The sequence below is a fragment of the Pteronotus mesoamericanus genome, unplaced genomic scaffold, assembly GCF_021234165.1.
Source record: "Pteronotus mesoamericanus isolate MK-2021 breed Mesoamerican mustached bat unplaced genomic scaffold, CSHL_Meso_final scaffold_705, whole genome shotgun sequence".
Classification (NCBI taxonomy): Eukaryota; Metazoa; Chordata; class Mammalia; order Chiroptera; family Mormoopidae; genus Pteronotus; species Pteronotus mesoamericanus.
In genome coordinates, this window is record NW_026555326.1 from 16,030,910 (window position 1) to 16,051,008 (window position 20,099).

A 20,099-nucleotide genomic window follows, 5' to 3' on the forward strand; every position below is an offset into this window, starting at 1 on the left:
CGGCCTGCCATGTGCCCTGGCCAATTCCTGCCTCTCTGTGGGCCTCTGCGTCCCAAGTGTTCAGTGAGGGTGAAACGCAGAACTGCATAAGCATGAGCTCTGCGTCAAGGGGTCCCCAGCTTCCTCCAGCCTGGGTGGGCTGTGCACAAGGGTGCATTCCCCTGTTCCCTGACCCAGCCTCTCCTCAGATTGGTTGAGTGCCCGACTACTCTGCCAAAGGCTCTCCCTCCCCTCTGCGCCATCTCCATGTGTGTACACGGTCACACCAGCACAGCCTTTTCCCGAGCCCCTGAGAGAGCCTCGGTGCAGCCAGGACCTCAACTTTGAGGACACAGAGCCGGGTTCATCCCTGGCCCTGTGTTCTGACCAGTCTGTGATTCTGGGCAAAGCATGGACCTCTGAGAACCTTCTACCTCTCCACTCTGGGGCTCCCCACGATCCCCACCTCCTGGTGGGCACATCTGTGTGTAGTGCCGACGTGTGCCCTCCTTTTAAGTGTGGACTGCCCTGGTGACTCCTAAGAAGATGCAAAGTGATCTAAGGTCACTTCCAAGATTTGGATGCGATGAGATAATGTTGCGTATGTCATACTGTTTTTGATGACATACTCTGACTTTTCCTTTCCCTTTTCTTTTGTTACCCAGATATTTTAGGCAGAAACTTGCCATTAAATAAGAGATTCCTTCCTTTCCACCGAACTCCATTTTTGGAGATTTCCCGGGTAGGCAGCGAGCGGTAGGATCCCCCCTCCCCCGCCCTACTGGTTGCGTTCAGTAACACAGCCGCACCAGCCTTTCCAATCTCCTCTCGGTCCAGCATCTCCTGGCTCCAGGTGTCTGCACAGTTGTGCCTTGTGTCTGGCAAAATATACCTGAGTAGTAGGGAGTGGACGGAGGAGTGATCTACATAACAAATGACTCCTCCTATGAGTTTCTAGCAGGTGGGACAGAAGGAGGTTTTGCAAACAGTTGCCTAATCCCTCCCTGAAGAACGTTGGCCCAATTGAGGGTTAGTCGGAGACTGAGAGGAGGTAGGGAGTGACAGCAGATGACGTGGGACTCCAGGAGGGGTGCTGCTGAAGCTTCAGGGACACGTCCAGAAGTGGCCCTGGTTATACAGGTGAGCGCTTGTGAGGTATCGGGAACTGTCGCCTGACGCGAGCCAGGCCTTGAAAAAGGGCCTGCAAGCCTCGAGCAGACAGACAGAGCACCGAGGGTTCCTTCCCATGGGAGATGTGGCCTAAAGAATGCATTATAGTTACCGAAGCTTGCTCTCCTTGGCACTGCCCTGATAAGGAAAAATCAAGTGTTTGGTCTCCAAGCAGGAGAAAAGATTACTGAGCCCCTGAAACTTAGCTTAATAATCGTATGGCGTCAGTATGTCTCACAGACCCTAACCCAAGGCTGGGCTATGTGTTCCTCTTACTGTTATCTATAGCTCTCTGATGCGGATTGATAAGCTTTGCATGTATGCTGTATACCCCTGCACATACCATTCTCAATAAAAGCCATTTCAGAGAAGGGCTCGGGGCATTCTCCACTAGAGGGAATCGCCACCCCTTCCCTTTCAGGCAAAAGTGTCTGGAAAGACTCGATATTTCCTCTGCGGCGAATCAGGGGACCTTGCGGGACGGGGTCCCCCACAAGCCCTGACCGGCCTCCGGGCACCATGGAGAGACCCCCGTCTGTCGGGAGAGCCAGCCCTCTGCTCGGGCAGCCCCTGTGTCCTGCTTCTTTCTAAAGGCTTGATCCCTGCCACCTTGCCTGGCCTCAAAGAGCCTGTGGGTGACACGCCCCTTCCGATGGCAGGTAAAGGGAACTGTCACTTAGGACACTCAGCATGAGCTCTCCTCTCATCCCTCACTGCCCTCTCCTCCCGGCGCCTCCTCAGCCCTGGCTTCTCGCTGGGCGCCCAGAGGTTGCCTGGACTCCAGGACCAGCTGGAGCTCCTCACCCCTGGCACACCCATCACCAGGTGAATTTCCCAGACACCCAGCTCCCGGCAGTTAGCGAACCATTAGGAGGACCAGCTCAGCAGACAGGGCGGTTCGCTCGCCTCCCCAGGGACGCCCACACGGGCTAAAACACACAGACGCACAGGACAGGACACGGGACAAGGGATCCAGTCCTCTGGGCACTGCTGAGTGTCTTGTTCGCAGCGACGAGTGCCTACGCGTCCCCGACACCCTCCATGGAACCCCTGTTTCGGTGGTGCCATCTCCCCTACGCCCTCGGGGTCCCCCTGGGCAGGAGCGGGGGGGGGGGTCATGGGCCGCCCATGGACCCACCTGCTCGCCGCGGGTGCGTGAGCCCCCGATGCGGCTCCGCGCTGCAGAGGGAAAAGCACGGCCGGCCCGCAGGAGGCTCTGCACTGCTCCCCTGGGGCCGGGCCTGTTGGCCGCCCGACGGGGCCGGGGCAGAGGTGGGCACGAGGCCCTGCTGAGGCGGGTGGCCAGTTATGCTGAAGGCCGCAGGGGGGCACCCTGCTGGCACCGTTTAGGGGCTAATCCAACCCACGCAGAACCCACCATGAGGTTCACCAAGCAGTGGCAGTTTTGACGGCATAAATAGTCATTGGAAAGCAGGAAATAGGCCGTATGTGGGGAAGGAGACACTTTATTGTTTCTGGGGGTCTCTGGAGGCCTGGGGCTGGGCGGGGCTCACTGGCGTCCCCCAGAACTGGCGGCCGCTTTGTGGCTCTGATTGTGGTAGTCCGTGGCGATGTCCCCCACCACCGACAGAAACTCGGAAAACTGAATCTTCTTATCCCCATTCTTGTCTTTGTCCTCAAAGATATGGGACAAGTAATCTTTGCCCTTGTTGTCCTGTGGGAAAGACACAAAACAAAGCAAATTCAGTCCCAAAAGTATTGTGGGCAGAATAGGAGGAGGAGCAGGAGGAGGAAGAGGCCGGGACAGGGAGAGAAGCCCCTGGGGCCCGTGCAGGTGTAGCCGCTGTGGATGAGGGGGCGGGGTGGGGGGGGAGTGGGGAGGCCGCCGCTGTTCCCTGCGGTTCCCTGAGGGAGGTTCCTTGGCCTAATGTCTCGGGGAATGAGAGACCTGGTGGTGGGGAGCCCGCTCGGCGCAGAGCTGCGCCGATGAATGAGCCAGAGGGGTGGGTGGTCTCCAGACCCAGACCCACTCCCCCCACCCACCTCAAGAACCTGGCCTGCCCTAAGTCCTACGCAGCAACTTAAAATTGGCCCTGCCCGGGTCCTCTTCATTCCCAAGCCTCCTCTCCCGTCACCTCTGTGGCTTCCCGAACCTTGCACGCTCAGTTCCCTCTCCTTGCTCGCCTAGTCTCGGTGTTCCCTAGTAACCCCCGTTTTGTAACCAGTTCAGTGCATTCTAATGGTCAGATTAAACCAGGTCTGCACATGAGCTTCCTTACTGTAAAGGGGGGTGTCAAATTTTATCTGCGCTGGAATTTCCATTCCTTGCCTTGAATCTCAGGGAACCTAACAGAAGCCTCCAGAGGCGGAGCCTCAGCACCTGGGCTTCAGTCCCCTGGGCAGCGGAGAGTGACAAGGGGGCGGGGCTCCCTCGATCACTCTCCTGTTTGACCACCTAATGACTACCCTTGATATCCATACATCTTTACTCTTTGCCATTTGTATACTCTCTTACATCCTGATATTAGGCCCAGATGTAAAGTCCTGTTAAGCTCTCTTGCAGTTGAGAATATTGAGGATCAAAGAATGGCAGTGACTCGCCCAAGGGCTCCCAGCAAAGTGCCCTCAGCCACGCCAGGGCCCGAGCAACCGGAGAAGCCACCCCGACTCACAGAGGCCTCGAGGAAGTTGGGGAAGTTCTCCTTCAGCATCGTCAGCAGGCCCGGCTTGTCGATCGTGTCATCGGGCTTGACGTATTTGTGGAAGAGGTCGATCATGCCCATCACGGACTTCTCAGCTGCAGTGTGGCTCATCTTGGTTTTCAAAGGAGCTGCCGGAGAGAAGGACAGTGACCTTTGTTACCCTTGCCCCTACGTGAGGGTCTCTAAGTTAGGACAATGGGGTGGACTGAGCGTCCAGTGAAGTGAGGCTCAGCTGGAGCAGAAGGAAGTGTGTCACCCTGGGAGGTAGGAGGAGGGCGGGACCAAGGCTGAGACCTGAGCCCACGCAGGTCAGGGTCCAGAGGAGAAGGAGGAGAACACGGAAGCCCACTGGGGACAGAACCACAGGACTCAGAAGCAGAGAGGGCAGGGTCAACCAACCAAAAAGGTCCCAAGCCAAACGCAGCATTTCGACGACCGCGCTCATCAAAGAACATCAAATCCATCGTTTCCAACATCAGCGTCAGGGTTGAAGTCACGGGGACAAAATAGCATCCTTGCTAATCCGGCCTGACCTCCACCCGCCGGGCTGCTCTTGGAGCGAAGCCCTCAGGGGCCCTTCTTAAACACAGAGCAAGCTCTGCATGAAATGGGCTGCAGGAGCCTCCCGGAGATCAGTGTGCGCAGGACGGGGAGCGTGGGCAGGCACAGCCCCCTGTCCTGACTTCTGGCAGAGGCTTTCCTGGACCGTGTCCACCCGTGAAAAAGAGGGACCGGGGACCGTGGGTGGCATCAGATTTTAAATAAACAAAAATACCTGCCCCAGGTTTAGGGTATTGAGGGGAATGTGGCGAGATAGTATCCTTCGGATTGTCTGTAATTGACAATTATCGGACCGTCGTACTTCCCTGCTCTCTGGGATTCCAAGGCTAGGCCGCACGTAAATGAGGAGGTTTGACTTCCCAAAGCTGGTATCTCCACCAACAGTCTGGATCCCAAGCAGAGAAATGGGACAGTGCAGCCCTCACACCGCAGGCTTTCCAGAGCACCCAGGAAGTGTGCGTGGCTCACTCCTATGGGCACCTTATGCAAACTACCATCACCTCCTGATCTGGGAGAAGATCCTTGCTGGTCTGTCACTAGGGGCAACCACCTAAGGCCCCTGCCAACTTGTGCAAGGCCGGAGCTGAGCCCCGTGCCAGGAGGTCACTGGTCATTCGCTCAGCTGGGGAGGAGGCCGGGAACCTCTGGTTGATCAGTCCCCGATCCTTGTAGGGGCAGGTCTTCTCACCAGGGCAAGGTGGGTGGGCGTCCCAGGCCTGGGCTTAGGAGAGCCTTCAAGGCTTTGGCAGGAACACCCACTGTCCTCCGAGGTTGGGGTGCCCAGTGGGTCCTCACCAACCCAGGGCCTGAGAGTCAGGTGAGTCCAGAGCGAGAAGAAGTCAAGGAGGAGAGGCAGGGAGCATCATTCCTGTATCTTCCACCGGGGATGATTCCCCAAGCGCTGTCCCAGAGGAGCCAAGAGAGCAACGGGGAGCACCCGGTCCAGTCATCTTGTTGTAGATGAGGACGCCGGGACCTCAGTGGGATGAAGCCTCACAGCCCCGTTGGAGGCAGCGCTGGGACTGCACCCAGGCTCCGAATCCTCTCCCATCGCTGCTTTCCCTGCTCCTGCACCCAGCAGAACACGCTGGGCCCCGAGCACCCCTCCCGGCCAAGAGTCAGCTGCAGACTTACCAGAGCTGAAGAGGTGTCACTGAGGAGAAGGATGAGTGCGCTGTGCATCTGGGCAAAGACCGATCCCTTTATAAGGCTCAGCCTGGCTCCTCCCTGGGGCTGGGAGCCTGGGGCCATGTTTGCTGCCTGCTTCCTGGACCATTGCTCCACTCAGGTGGGTGGGACACACCTAGGAGTGAGTGTTCCTCGTTTCCTGGTAAAGTTCCTGGCAACTCCCAAGGGACAGAGCCTTCTTCTGTCCCTAACTTGATCTGGGGGTGGGGGGAAGTGAGGTGTGTCATACCAGCACAGGTAATTTGGTGGAGAGAACTGGGTTTCTGGACGTAAAGAGGATGGGACTCTGAAAGGCAGCTCGGTCCGAGTCTGCTCCTCCGCCCGTCCATCCGCATGTTTGTTCTGACAGCTGACAGAGCTCTCTCCACTGGGTAACGAGCCCTTCCCTGTGCCAGGCATCGCCATACCTGCCGTACTGACATTCCTCCGAAACCTTCATGACCTCATGAGATGGCGCGGTTACCCTCGTGTCGAGGAGGGGAAACTGAGGGCTTAAGAGGTAAGCAAACTTCCCGCATGTACGAGGCTAGCAGAGAGCGAGGTCAAGACATGATCCCGGGGTAGCCTGATTCAAGGCCTCACTCCTAGTTACCCACTACGAACCATCTGGGATCGCTGCCGGGCCTGTGGGCTCAAAGTCCTGGGGAGGGACGCAAGGTCACCGCACTCCTCTCTTCACATCCGGTCCTCACTGGGGCCCTTGGAGGGAAACAGGTGTCACGACCCACAGTGACAGACCAGGGAACGCAGAGAGAACAGTGGCTCAGCACAGCACCTGCTGGTGAGGGAAGACACGAGGTCAGAGCTCTGAGTCCTGCCGTTAGCCCCACACTCTTGACCTTCGCTTTGCAGCTCCAGGGCCTGCCTGGGCCCAGCAAGGAAGCCAGTGCCTGGCTAGATTCAGTGCTGCTGACCACCATGGAACGAGCCTTCGGGCAGTGCATCAGGTAAAGTTGGCTCCCCGCCCATGATGCTGACCCCCTATAAGGTCCCCAATGATGTCCCGCCTTCCTCCGTGCCCTGAGGTCTGCTGTGTCCCAACCTGCTGTGGAAAGTCTGGTCCAGGTGCGGGGAAACAGGAGCGTGGAGATCAGAATGAGGCCTGGGACCTCCGGGGCCTGCCCTGCTGACCCACCGAGGAGTTCATGTTCCTGCTCCCTGCGCCTTTACACCGGCGTCCCCGAAGTGACGGGACTGGTCAGGCGTGGGGCCCCCTGGGACCAGGCCCACCGCTGAGCCCGGTCGGGCTTCTGTGCTGCAGCCTGGCCTTGCTGTCCCCAGTTGTGTCCACATTTTCACCAGCGCAGACCTCTCTGGTCCACTGATTTTATTAATCTCGCCCCCACTGCAAGCCTCCTGGGAAGGGTACACAGGAAACCAGGGGTGGGGCCGGGGGTAGGGGCGGTGCCTTGGGGCCGGGACTGAGGCTTCCTTCCCACTTGAGCCCTGGTGTAGCTTTTGAGTTTTGAACAATGTCAAAATACTGAAAATTAGTTTTTAATGTTTACATTTAAGTTTTCCTTTGTTCCATCTCGGCTTCAGTTTCAGTCTGAGCTATGTATAATCCTCAGCTTCTGGAATCTAAACATCATAGATTTCTCGTAAGATCCCTCTCCACTTATTTTTCTTTAATCTCAGTTTCTATTCACCACCTCTCACACACACACACGCGCGCACACACACACACACACACAAAAGGAATGTATTTTTTCTTTTTACTTTATGCATTTTCACACATGTAAATGATTATTTTGGGCCCTGACAGGTGTGGCTCAGCGGGTTGCTTTGCGTCGTCCCGCAAAGCAAAAGTTCGCCAGTTTGATTCCTGGTCAGGGCACGTGCTTAGGTTTTAGGTGCAGTCCCTAGTTGGGGAGTGTGCAAGTGGGAACTGATCAATGTTTCTCTCTCACATCGATGTTTCTCTCTTACTTCTCCTTCCTCCCTTCCCCCTTATAAAAATAATCAATCAATCAGTTAATTAGAAGTAATTATTTTGGCCCACGTTCTATCTATGTTCCCCATTAGATGCAGATCAACCTTACAGAAAACTACAAAGAACCACAATGTACAGTCCAATGAATTACCCCTAAGACTTGTGACCACCACCCGGGCCATTAAACAAAACGTGGTCAGTGCCCCTCCAGTTGCTGCGCCCTTTATCTCCTCCTCATAAGCCACTGTCTGAACTTTATTTTCTTTCTATTTTACCACCTAAGCGTATACCCTGAACTCTGCAGTAGTGCCGACTTTCAAATTTTACTCGAAGGGAAACATAGTCCATATAGTCTTCTGTGTCTGCTTTCTTTTGCTCACTGTGAAGTGCACAAGCTATCTTTCATTTTGTACTGTGTTCATCGTTGCATAGTATTCCTTTGTAAGGATGTGGCATAATTTCCTGTAAACCTGTTTCAGACACCACATGCTCTTCATCTTCTTGTCTTCCACTGGTTTCCAGCTCAGGTGATGAGGGATTTTGACCTCTGACCTCTTGTTCCCCGGGGGATCAGCCACCCCGTCCGGTGAGGTGTGTGGAAAGGGCCCCCCGGGCAGGCCCTGCTTGTGCAAGTCCTGGGTGTTTTTGGAATGAGAAGGAGATGAGCCTCAGGACACCACGCCCAGGTCCCAGGGACCAAATTCACAGCAGCCCTGTTTGCTGTCAAAGGCGTCAGTGTGTGCAACCCTGTGGCCAACAGCCCAGTCACACCCTAGCATCCCCCTTGCCACTCAGCATCGCCAAAAAGGCTACAGAAATCTTCCAGTCCTGGAGCCAAAACTCCTTTGGCACCTCAAGCTACATATCCAGATCAATCACTTGGACCATCTCTCACGCATTTTCTGTCTGTCCTGAGCCACTCTCTCATTGAGCCCTCTGACTCTGGTCATCGGCTGTCTTGGCTCTTTTGAGCTGAGACCTGGACATTTGTTCAATGTACAAAATTTAAGGAGAACCCAGTGAGCACCACCCACTGCGCTTTATGGTGAGGCTATAGCAGGAAATCGTTATGAAGTATTTAGCTCCCTCAATGCTCACACTTTATAAGTGAAGAAAAGAAAAGAACAAAATAGAAACTGTAGATGCTGAAAATGTACAATGACGCAGGGTATGACCCAAGAAGAGAGGGGTACCTTTCTCGGGAGGAGAGAGGGACAGAGATACAGCGTTAGAGGTGGCATTTGAATGAATGTTAACACCGAGTGTTCAAGCAAGCAAAGCAGGGAAAGAGATTCCAGACCATGACGTGTGTGAGCAAAACTACGGTGCAGGACCGCCATCGTGTCAGGTGGACAGAAACGAGTTTGATAAGAGAAGTTTAGCTTTGGCTGGTGTGGTTCAGCGGGTTGTGCGCTGGCCTGGAGACCGAAAGGACAAGGGTAGGATTCCGGGTCAGGGCACACGAATGGGTTGTGGACCAGATTCCCAATTGGGGGCGTGCAAGAGGTGATTGATCAATGTTTCTCTCCCTCCCTTTCCCCCTCCCTTCCCCTCTCTCTAAAAAATAAATAAAATATTTTTAAAAATTCCTTAATGAGAAAAGAGCAGTTTAGAGCCAGGAGCGCTGGAAGGGAAGTTGAGGCAGGCACCAGCTATGTCCAACCCAGTCCCCAATCCCTCTCCGAATAACAGAGCCCATTTTCGCTAGGGAGTTGGAGTGCCCAGTGCCAGCACGTGTGTCATGCCCGGCCAGCCACTCTGAGAGTCCTGTCCCTGCTTTCCCTGTGTCCCTTGCAGCCAAGAGCGACCATGTGTCCCACCAGTTCTGCCCAATGAAACCGAGTAATGCTGGGCCAGGATTCTGGGACCCTGCTTTTCTGACAGAAGGGGACAGGGAGCGTTGGCCCTGCCGCGCCTCAGACCATGCCTGGCATCCTGGTACTGGACACAGGCAGTCATCAAAAGACACCCCCCCCCCCTTAATTACTGTCAAGGCCCACCTGCCGCATGAACCTCCTCTAACTCCTTGCCGTAAAAAACAGCCCTCATCTCATTTGCTTCATGGAACTTGTTTGTTTTGGGTTTCTTGTCCCACCAGCCAGAGGGCTCCTTACTCAGCCTCAGTATGGGACTGCCATTTCTCTCTTTAGCTGCAGAGCTGAGCAGGGGTTCAAGCGCAAGGGGCGTTGCCGGGGCAAAGGCTTTATTAAAAGAGGATATGCCATAAGCAGGAAAGAACGGCCAGCCTCACTGCTTCAGGGCAGGAAGAAAGGACTCCCTGCAGAGCACAGTCAACTGATTTGAGCCAAGAGGGTGCAGGGAGGCAGGTGATATGAGAAAGCCATGTGGTCCAGTGCCTCAGACAAGGTATTCCCAGCAGTTCAAGGTATCTCGGCGAGAGATATGGCTGCTCCTGTGAACTCAGGATTCTTTAGTACCTCTTGAAATTACAAAACGTCTCTGAAAAGCAGTCGTGACTTTAGTTTGAAGAAAGAATTTATTTAAGAGGACCTCCATCCCAATAACATTAACTAACAAACAACAAAAATAATAACAAAACACAGTTGTTGATTACTCTTGAGTAATAGACCGCAAGTACAAATACAAGACTCAAACACTGATTCAGTTTGACTCAAAAACCTGTATTAACCATGACTGTATTTATTATCCACCTACCCCCCCGTCTAAACAGTAACTTTGGACTCCCTTTCTATTCCTTGGAATTCCCTGAAAATCAAAATACAAGTTAGTTTTCACTCTTGGTGACAATTTTGAGCTCTGGGCTATGGCTGAATTCAGTGTTCTGGCTCCCCACAGCTGAGCAGTGAACTTGACCCAAAATCCTCTGGAATTTAATTTAACTGAACCCTGAATTCCCCAGCCTTAGCGAGTGTGACAGACTGCCCGTTTCCTCTGGCCCCTATAGGAATACTTAGAAACAAAGATGCAAAAGCTATACATATGCCTGTCTCTGGTTTAAAGGAGATCAGGTGTGGTGAGTCCTAAAGCAGCCTGAGCAGAAGGTGTAGGGAGAACAGGACCTGAGGGGGGGCGGTCAGCAATGAAGCCAGACGGACTATTAGTTTCAAAATCGGGTGGTTCTGCCAATGACTTGTCTAAATGTTCCAGCCTCATATCAGCGGTTCTCTTCCTCTTCCTCTCCTCAACCTCTTCTTTCATCATTCTCTTCCATTTCTTCTTAAAGTGGTGCTGTTTTCTCTGACTCCTAGCAGCTGCCCTCTCTCCAGCTTCTCAGTCTCTTGTCCATTACCAAGAACTGGCAAAAGCCCTGAGGGGAAAAGGCAGAGACTTTGTTTCATTCCGATGAGCTTCTCAGTCTCTTTCTGAAGGGGATCTTTAGGTCTTAGCTTCATTGGTAGTTTTCCAAAGCCTTAAAAAAGAATTCCTCTAGTTTTAAATGAAGACTTATTCAGTTGTTTTCAGGGTGATTGCTGTTTTGCTACAAATACTACATCATAGCTAAAACAGGCAATCTTCTACATCTTCCACATACATTATATTTTTTCTTATAACAAAACAAAAATAGGTACTGGTATTAGTGGTAATACCTGGTATTTTCTTATACTTGGTTTAAGTGTGACTGGATATTAAAAGCTCTTTTTTGAAGGTGTGCAAATGATTGTCTACTGCAAGCTAAACAATCATAACACCTGTGATGTCCAAGAGTTTAATGAAGTTGGAACCAGTCCCCTGCTACAGTATCTTCTCTGTCAGTCAAATCACCATCAAAATAATCAAAGAGCCAATTTTTCAGATTCTGTTCACTAATTTTTGGGAGTAGAGGCTAATCAAACCATTGAACACTCTAATTTATTCTGGTGAATGTAGAATGTCAGCAGGGGTGCAGTTAGAAGTAGAAACAGAAGACATAACAGTGACAGCTTTCTCAGAGTTTTATTATGTGACCTCCCCACCCGCCCACATTGGGAGTTAAAGCCACACCCATTTCCCTGGCAGCACAGATTTTTAACGTAACTATGAGGCTAGCCACGTTGCCAGAGGCAGGAGAAGTCTCCCAATCACTGCGCTCCGCTTCCCCCACCCCCCAAGCCAAGGTACATGGAGAATATCCTCTGAACCCTATTACACTGTGGCCTTGATGTGAGGTTGATTTTGAGTCACTGCAGAGAAGTATAGGCTGGTTTGTCTGAACGTTTTATATAAAGGTTAAACATGGTGGATTAAATTGCATTGTAAATCAAACAAATGCACATTGCTCACAAGAAAAACGTACAACAAAAAACCCCAGAAGTGTATGAAAAAGAAAAGGAAGTCCCCCCTGCCTCCCAATCCCACTCCACTGCTGAGACACCTTTATACGTTACATTTGGGGGGCTGTGGCGGCTTTGGAGTGTAATGGGTGCTGTGTGGCCAAGGGACCCAGGAAGCCCCACGTCCTGCCCTCACAATCACCTGCCTTCTCTGGACAATGGGAAAAGCACGAAAGCAACAGACAGGAAAACAGAACTAGTATTTGCAGGAAGTTTACCTCAGGTCAGGAAACTCTGGTAAACTGAGGCAGAATGGTTTATGCCTCAGTGTATGATGGCAGGCTTAAGGGGCTCTTCCCTGGCCCTAAGCCGAGAGTGATTTCACCTCATTGTCTGAATGCAGATGAAATGATAGAAGTCAATCAATGGCCAGAGGCAGAGAGAAAGCAAGACAACGACCACCTATGCAGGTGAGCTGCGCCTAAGTCTTGTTGGAGTAGAAATGTTGCAGACAGAGACAGGGTCCAGGCCCGTGGTGGTCACGAACATATAGTTGGACTGTCCACACAGATATTATAAAGCAAAGCAAGTGGGAAATTTATTAAGGAAAGTACACTTCCCAAGACATGGGAGTGGGCCATCTCTGTCCAGGGAATGGCCCCTTCTGTTGAACGGTTAGAGGCTTTTTAAGGTTTTTACTTAAGCTTCTGCACATGTGATTTCCCACAATCCTCCTTAATGCTGACTGGTAACAACCGCAGAGGCTCAGGATTTCCTGTTCTCTCTCCTGCCTCAGAAGAAATGCCTTGGAAGCATCACAGCGAGTACTTACATACCTCTGTGAAATACAGGACCGTTGTAGGTTCCACGGTCTGATGAGAGGGCACAAGACCCTGAATCCAGCGGTCCGAGACCAAACCTCGGTGGGACTCTTTCTCTGACGTAGAATCAGGGCCATATTTTTACTTCTCAAAGAGGTGCTTTTCTGCCCCAGTGTCCAGGGAAGGACGGCCCTGGTTCACGCGCCGCTCCAGCCCCATGTCGCCTGTCCTGCTCTGGCCGCTGTCCGCGCCTCTGCGCCGTGTCCCTGGCGCTCTCACCTGCTCGTCAGGAGGCAGGGTCCCGGACCCCTGGTCCTGAGAACGGTGCGGTCCACACGGACACGGGGAGAGCCGGTGACCAAAGCTGGGAGACCCCTGCGACTCCGCCCCCTCACTGGGCGTCGGAGGCCCTGTGAGGGGCCCCGCCACCAAGAAGCCCAGCAACCGAGCCAGTGGCAGCCCCAGACTCAGAGGTAAAAGGCAGGGGCTGAGTCCTGGCCCAGGAGGGGGCTACGCGCGATATCGTGTCACTACCGCGATTGTCCCTGTATGAGTAAATGGGAGGCCCGAGACTGTGACCCCGTGGCAGCGCTGTCCTTGGTGGTTGAGTCTTAGTTTGGGGGTGGGGTCCTCAGAAGGTCATGTGTTTTATTTAAATGGCCTATTTTATTCTGTATTATTCTACTTCATTCAGGTTTTATGCAGCATTTCTAGCTCCTAAGTCTCCATTGCACGTCAAAACCCCAGTCAGGCTAAGGTTTGAAACTGACTCCAAAAAATCTCATCTTTTTGTCCCCAACTCATCCAGAAATAGGAGTCCTGGGCCAGGACTTCCAGCATCTGTGGAGACCAGGGGGCCAGGACCCACCTCTGCCCTGGCCTTTGGGATGTTTGCAAGTCTTATAGTCAAGTCTGGACTGTTATGAATATATCCCATTTATTTTTACACAATCATGAAAATAAATTTAATTTTTTAAAATTTCACCTTTAGACATTAAAAAACACAATGTGACAAGTGAACCTGTGTATGTATCCCTTTTGTACAGCAACCACATGGATGAGAACTCCTCCAAGAGACTTAAAAACACAGTGTGTCTGTACCCCAAGCCAGTAACAAAACCAAAAACATCTATTCTCAGTTGTGTTATAAGTGGTATTGTTATCTTTATTCTTTTATCTTTATTCTTTTGGCCATACAATGTGAGAAAAAGCAAACAGGGCACTGGGGGATACTTTAATTCTATTACTATCCGTGTCTTTAAAAAAACTGCTTGGTGTTAAAGAAAGGAGATTCAGGTAAAAGACACTCAGTAAAAACCCTATAGTCCTGAATTTGAACTGGCGGTGTTTGTCCATATATGGGAGTAGATGAAAACAGACGCGTACGAGTATTTCCCAGCTCTGGCCGTCAGGAAGGCCTAGAAATAAACCATATCAACGAATAACCCTGTGATACACATTTTGATTTGGGACTGTGTTTCCCACAAAAATAAGCCAGATAATCTTAGAGAAATGACTGAGCCTAGGTCAGGGCCAGTAAATATTTAAGGTGAGACAGAACCGCCTTGTCATACTGACGTCAGGAGAGGTCTCAAAGACTAGCAGGGTCTTATCGAAAGGATTAAGGAACCAATTTGAAGTCACTTTCACGGCTGAAGGAGAGGAGAGTGGGAGCATCAGTAGGGACATATTGCAAGATTTTAAAACACTTCAATGTGTTTGAATCCTTGAGTTCATATTAACACAGGATAAAAATAAAGACAAAGAAAGAGAAAAGCAACTAACTGATCACCACAGAGGATGCTAGGGATGCTAGGAGACCAGCTCATTAAGCTGCAGTTTTCTTTACAAATGGTACCACCGAGTAACTAAGTAGTATTTAGGGGAAGTTTCTCTTTATACAAGTTTGCAAGGTAACGATACGTGATGATGGAATATCACCATTTTTGTCCACATAGTCAATTAATGGATATAGGCTTTGAACATAAAGGGCTGCTAACATCATTAGAAGAAGCACGTGGGATGTGCTGAGCCTCCTGATGGAAGACCACACAGCACGTTTGAGGTGGTCTTGCTAACATATCAAACAGGAATCTGATCAGTCTCTACATCTGCCAGGTCAAATACAGTAGCTGCTACACACATGTGGCTACGGATTATTTGGAATATCGCTACTGAGACCGAGGGACTGAATTTTAATTATATTTAATTTAGAACTCACTTAAAAGTAAACTAAAAAAGCTGAAGCCATGTAAAATATTTTTCTATTAGACAGAATGTTATAACTTTGGTAGAATTATGTTTCTCTTAATGTGTACCAGTGAGTACAATGTGTGAGATTATTTCTGTATTGTTGTGTGCTTATGCTTTTTAGATTTTCATGTAGCTACTAGAAGAGTTTCCATGACATATGAGGCTTGCCCTTTGTTTCTCTTGCACAGCGGTGCTCTAGTTCCTACCACCAACTGAGGGGAAGCACGCGCGGGACAGAGGAATGTGTTAAACTATACCCAGGTATAAAATCCAGACTGTTGGAATGCTGCAGAGCACACAACTCAGTTTTGATAAATTAACAAATGACTGGGAAAAAAAGACAGAAGGACAGAAAGAGAGAGAAAAGGAGAAAAGCAAGCAAGGGCCAGTGCAAGAGGAAGAAGGGAGGGTGGGTGGGCAGGAGTAAGTCAGGGAAGGAAGGAAGGATGGCAGGAAAGAAGGAAGGAAGAAAGGGAGGAAAGGAAAAAGGAAATAGGAACCTACGTTTTGCAAGAAACCATATACATATCCAGTGATCATAGCTGGTGAATTTTATTTGGATCCTGATTCAAAGAAACCAAGTTAAAACAATGGGAAATTTGAACACTATTTTATGACATTAAATATTTTACATTAACTTATGAATAATTATAATGACATTTTCATAATACTTTCAAAAAGAGTCCTTCTTTAGGAGAGTGTACTGATATAATTAGGGATGAAATGGGATACCTGATATTTGCTTTAAGTGATGTAGGAAAAGATAAGTGGGTGGCATAGTAGTAAAACAAATCAGCCATAAGTTGGTATTTGTTGAGGCTGGCCAATGAAGACAGGGATGTTCTGTTACATAAATCTAACTGTTTTTGTGTGCTCTTAAAATATCACATCTTAATGATGGCAGCTGAATCTCTCAACACATATCTCAAGGGGTTAGAGATTAACAGCGAGTCAAAAACACCACTCAAAAGCCTGGCCTGGAACAACCACAGTCCAGAGAATATGGTGGACCCCAACTCGTTTGTATTCAGCAAGGCCTGGGAGCCAAATAGCAGTAGAAGGATCAACAGAGACCATGTAATTAGAGGAGGGGGCAGCAGGGAATACCTCTGTTCAGGAGGGGGCGTGGGTCAGTCCATCCACAGAAAGAATGTCATATGCTCAGAGCATGCCTGAGACCTGGTTGACCACAGCTCTGGCTACTGGAGAATTTAAGGAAGGGGTTTCACAGTGCAGAGGACCGAGGTGACAGTATTGGGGAAACATAATTTTCAAGACAAGGAGGAAGACCTGGATGAAAGTAGCATCCTTTGGAAGCTGGTGCAACTTTCTTTTTAAAGAGAAAGAATGAAGCAGCTTGTATAAATTAAAGGTCCTGTGGAAGAAAATAGAATCCCAGAGTCAGAAGGCATACCATGCCTCTGCCCAAATCCTTTACCTGTAATAGAATAAGCACCAAAGAGAGAGATCCAGACCTAAGAAATTGACCGAACCACTCAAACCACCCCTTCGCTCCAATACCGAACTTCTATTTCTCACTCAGGTAAACCCAGTGTTGTTAAAATAAGAATAATATAGCATAACTTTATTCCAAAATGACAAAGAAAAAAAAAAAGAAATAGAGCCGCATAGATTTTAGCTCATGAGGAAATTACTCTCAAAAATCAATCACAAAGCATAGTGTGGCAGTATAGTAAGAAGCTAGGGAAATTCCTTGACAAATAGAATAAGAGAAACTGATACAAAATAATTAAACAAGGCCAAACAATTTGAGCAATTTACAGCCAGCCAATGAGTCACAAGGTCTTTTATCTTCCCTAACCAAGGACACTTAGGAGCAAATGGTTTACACGTGCCGGACCATCCCAGGGCAGAACAGCCTCAGTCTCAGCCCCTCTTCAATGACATTCCTTAAAAAAAAAACTCAATCAAACGAAGCAGAAAGTAACCCCAGCCCCTCTATACACACATTGTGATGAATCAACATATTGAAGGACTGGAAAGCTAATGAATATTCTGTTAAGATCCTCCCCTGAGACCCTAGGATCCCTGTTGGTCAAAGAAAGATAAAAAAGCCTCAAGACAAAGGACCCACACTTGCTAGACCATGCCCACATCTTGGATCTCTGCTCTTTTTCTCCTAAGCTCTAAGGGAACTGCAACCAGAGGAGCGGCAGGCAGCGGCAGCTCATCCCAGGCTTACCCCCAAACCTGTCTCCAAGGCCCCCTTTTTCTCGGACTTTCTCTCTCTTGTTGCTGCTTCTGCCCTAAGCCCTGGCTTTGTCTCACTGTCCCCAGCTTTAATAAACTTATTCTCAAAATCACCTGGACTTGTGTTGTGAGATCTTTCCTGCAAAAAGTCAAGAACCCACATACTACTCATAGGCTGAAAGCAGACCCCCCGTAGGCCTGGTCCTCATCTGGTAACAATAGAAAACCTGGAAAATGACGTTCCTATCTGAATTAAATGTTCCTAGTAATGTATTTGTACATATGAGAAAAATCACAATACTTTACATAAAAAAATACACAATTCAGAAAAGAAGTGGACAAAAGTGCGGAATGAGAAATTAAAATTGGCATAATTTATGAACGAGTTGAAGAGAAAGAAAATTCACTGAGAAATGGGGTAAATGAGAAGGTTCACAGGGCAACATACAGGGTGGGGCAAACTAGGTTTACAGTTGTGAGTACATGAAACACAGAGTTTATTCTTGTATTATTATTTATTAATTACTGTATTATTTTCCAAATAAGCCACTGTAAACCTACTTTTGCTCCACCCTGTGTTTGTATAAAATTAGAAGAAACATTGAATAGAGCAATGAATGACTAAAAGATACTGAGAACGAATCAGAGAGAAAGTCTAGAATCTGGGAAGATTAGAACTGGAATGTGAACTCCAAGTCTCATCCTCTTAGAAGTAACAGAATTTAAAGATGAAGAAAAAGAAAATTCTGAGGCTCCAGACCTCCCTTTGCCCACAAAGAAGCCATTCACATACAATGGAGGGAAAAGCTATTTACATTCTGCATCTCAACAGAACATAGAAACAGGACAGTATTTTTAAAAAAACAATAAAAGATATGGAGGGGCAGTACTTTTCTTCAGCCAAGCTGTCCATGTTATAAGGCAGTAGAAAAGGAGTAATAAATAGGCAACACTCAGGGAGTCCTGATCCCATCGTGAGAAGTCTATTAGCGATGAACTCCACTCAACAAGAGATGTATGAGAAAATTTTGATTTGTGAACAGTTGGTTATCATTGCATGCCTTTGGTTATAGATATAAAACAAAAATCTAGCAGCGATCAAGGGTGAAATAATAGTAGGTAAATGGTATATCTTTGGGAGATTATAGCATTAAATATAGAAAAATCAGCAGTCTACCGCAATAGTCCACCCCCAAAATTTAATGATATGAAAGAGATGGGGAATGTTCTCCTCCACAGCACTGTGTCAGCAAACACAGGTATAAAGGAATGATAAAAGTAGAAAATTTTCAATGCACAAACATAATAGGATAATTGACACCCGTCATAGATCCTCAAGGGAAGGTGAACGTTTTAGAGAAAGATCATTAAAGAAGACGGTATTCAAACACTCTCAAAGTACCACTCACCATATGACCAATTGTAGAAAGAAAAAGATGTGTCTTAGAATAAACAGATCTGTCAGGCTCCTCCATAGGCCGGTCTGTAACAAAGTAACAATGCTAGTATCACAGTAATGATGCTGTCAACCTAGACATCCTTGGTCCCCAGGTGGGCTGTCCTAGGAGGCACACTGCATGCACTAGGTAGTGTTCTTGGCAAAAGGGTTGACTTGAATTCAGTCATCAGGAAATGATCAAGCAACTTCAAGAATGTAGACCGTTGAGCCAGACAACTGACCTGTCCTCTACAAACAAGTCCATTCACCAGCGAGAAAGACAGTAGTCAAGAACATTCAATGGGTATAAGAAATCATCTGGAGGTATTTCAGTATAGACTTATGACTCAACTTGTAGTACAGAGACTGAATGCAAAGTATAGAAATGTCCTGTTTTCTGTAATCGAGGTGTTTATAATACAAGCTGAAGAGGTACTTTCTTACTCATCCCTCAGGTCTTATGTCACATAACTTTGTGCAGGTAAATCCCTTTCTTTGTATACCCTTAACACTATTCCTCTCCATTCCATGGGTCACAGATGATCGTTGGTGCACACGTCTAACACTGTCCCCGACATTAAATTTGAGCTGCTCACACCCTTCTCCCGCATGCCCTTTTCGCTCCTGGCAGGGCTCTCTCCTCCAGTCTCCCCAGCCCCGCCCCACCCCCTGATTGGCTGCCTTGGGAGCAGCTCCTTCACTCTCATGGGCTGCTCAGAGGACGGTACATTTCCCGATTCCCAATTGGTGGCCCAGTAGCAGCCGCGGAACAGTTGTCATTTCCGGAGTAATACTGCCGAAGTGCGGTGTTGAGGACCTGGAGCCACAGCGCCTGGGGCTGGTAAGGAGATTGGAGCCGATCCGAGGTCAGGAAGGAGTGATTTGTCCGCAGTCATCTGGGACAGGTATGTCAACTTATCCTTCAAGTGCCACGCACAGCAGGCATGAGTGATGGAGAGATGGAGGGACGTAATGCAAAGCGAAAACAATAAAACGTTCTCCAAAATTGCTCCATCAGTCAGGCCCTATCAGAACAAATTGCTTAGAGTTAAGCCCTGCCAGAACTATGGCAGGTATCAATAGATAGCTATTAAAAAATGGTTCAGGAACTGCCCTGACTTCTTTTAAGGTTTTTTTTTTCAGATCTAAAGCCAAACCACGAACCCCAAAGGCACACTCAATACCTGGTTGGGAAAGTCTCTTCCTGCATCCCATAATAAGTTGCACAATCCTAGAATGCCTTGCTTTACTGATGCCTATGGACTTCAGTGGAACCCCAGCATTCCTAAGGAGGGAAAAACCAGCCAACTTACACCTTGATTGGTTAACCCCAGCAATTACTGTGTTCCCAAAGAATAAAAACCCCTAAGTCCCACATTCCGAGTGCAGAAACAATGGTCTCTATCTCAATGTTCCTGTTCCCCGCAGAACCTCAATAAATCTGCTTTTGCTTGTATTAGTGTCCCTGGCCCAAATTCTTTTCTATCAGAAAGCAAGAACCCAAACTCATGGGTAACAAAACCAGGGCAGAGAAAGTGGCGAGCCGACCAGATTGGACACCCAGTCTTTCTCCTTACCTGGGTGTGCTTCTAGCCCAACTGTTTTTCCTCCTGCTCCTCATATCCCCAAAGGCCCAGCTCGCCTTTCATC

At 49.1% G+C, this 20,099-nt stretch overlaps 1 protein-coding gene across 1 annotated transcript; it reads right to left on the reverse strand.

Moving 5' to 3' along the window:
* Positions 1-2,659: 2,659 nt before the first annotated feature.
* On the reverse strand, positions 2,660-3,956 carry LOC129062188 (protein S100-A7-like). Its single transcript, XM_054562978.1, has 2 exons — positions 3,783-3,956; positions 2,660-2,824 (listed from the first exon to the last, which is right to left on the reverse strand). The coding sequence occupies exons 1-2, from the start codon at positions 3,921-3,923 to the stop codon at positions 2,660-2,662; spliced, it is 306 nt and encodes a 101-aa protein (XP_054418953.1). The 5' UTR covers positions 3,924-3,956.
* Between the last annotated feature and the right edge of the window lie 16,143 nt (positions 3,957-20,099).

Bases quoted from the DNA above. Each gene is read 5' to 3' on its own strand.
- LOC129062188 (XM_054562978.1), bottom strand. From the start codon at position 3,923: ATGAGCCACACTGCAGCTGAGAAGTCCGTGATGGGCATGATCGACCTC. The intron at 2,825-3,782 runs GTGAGTCGGGGT...TCTTTCCCACAG, and splicing joins CCAACTTCCTCGAGGCCTCT to GACAACAAGGGCAAAGATTA.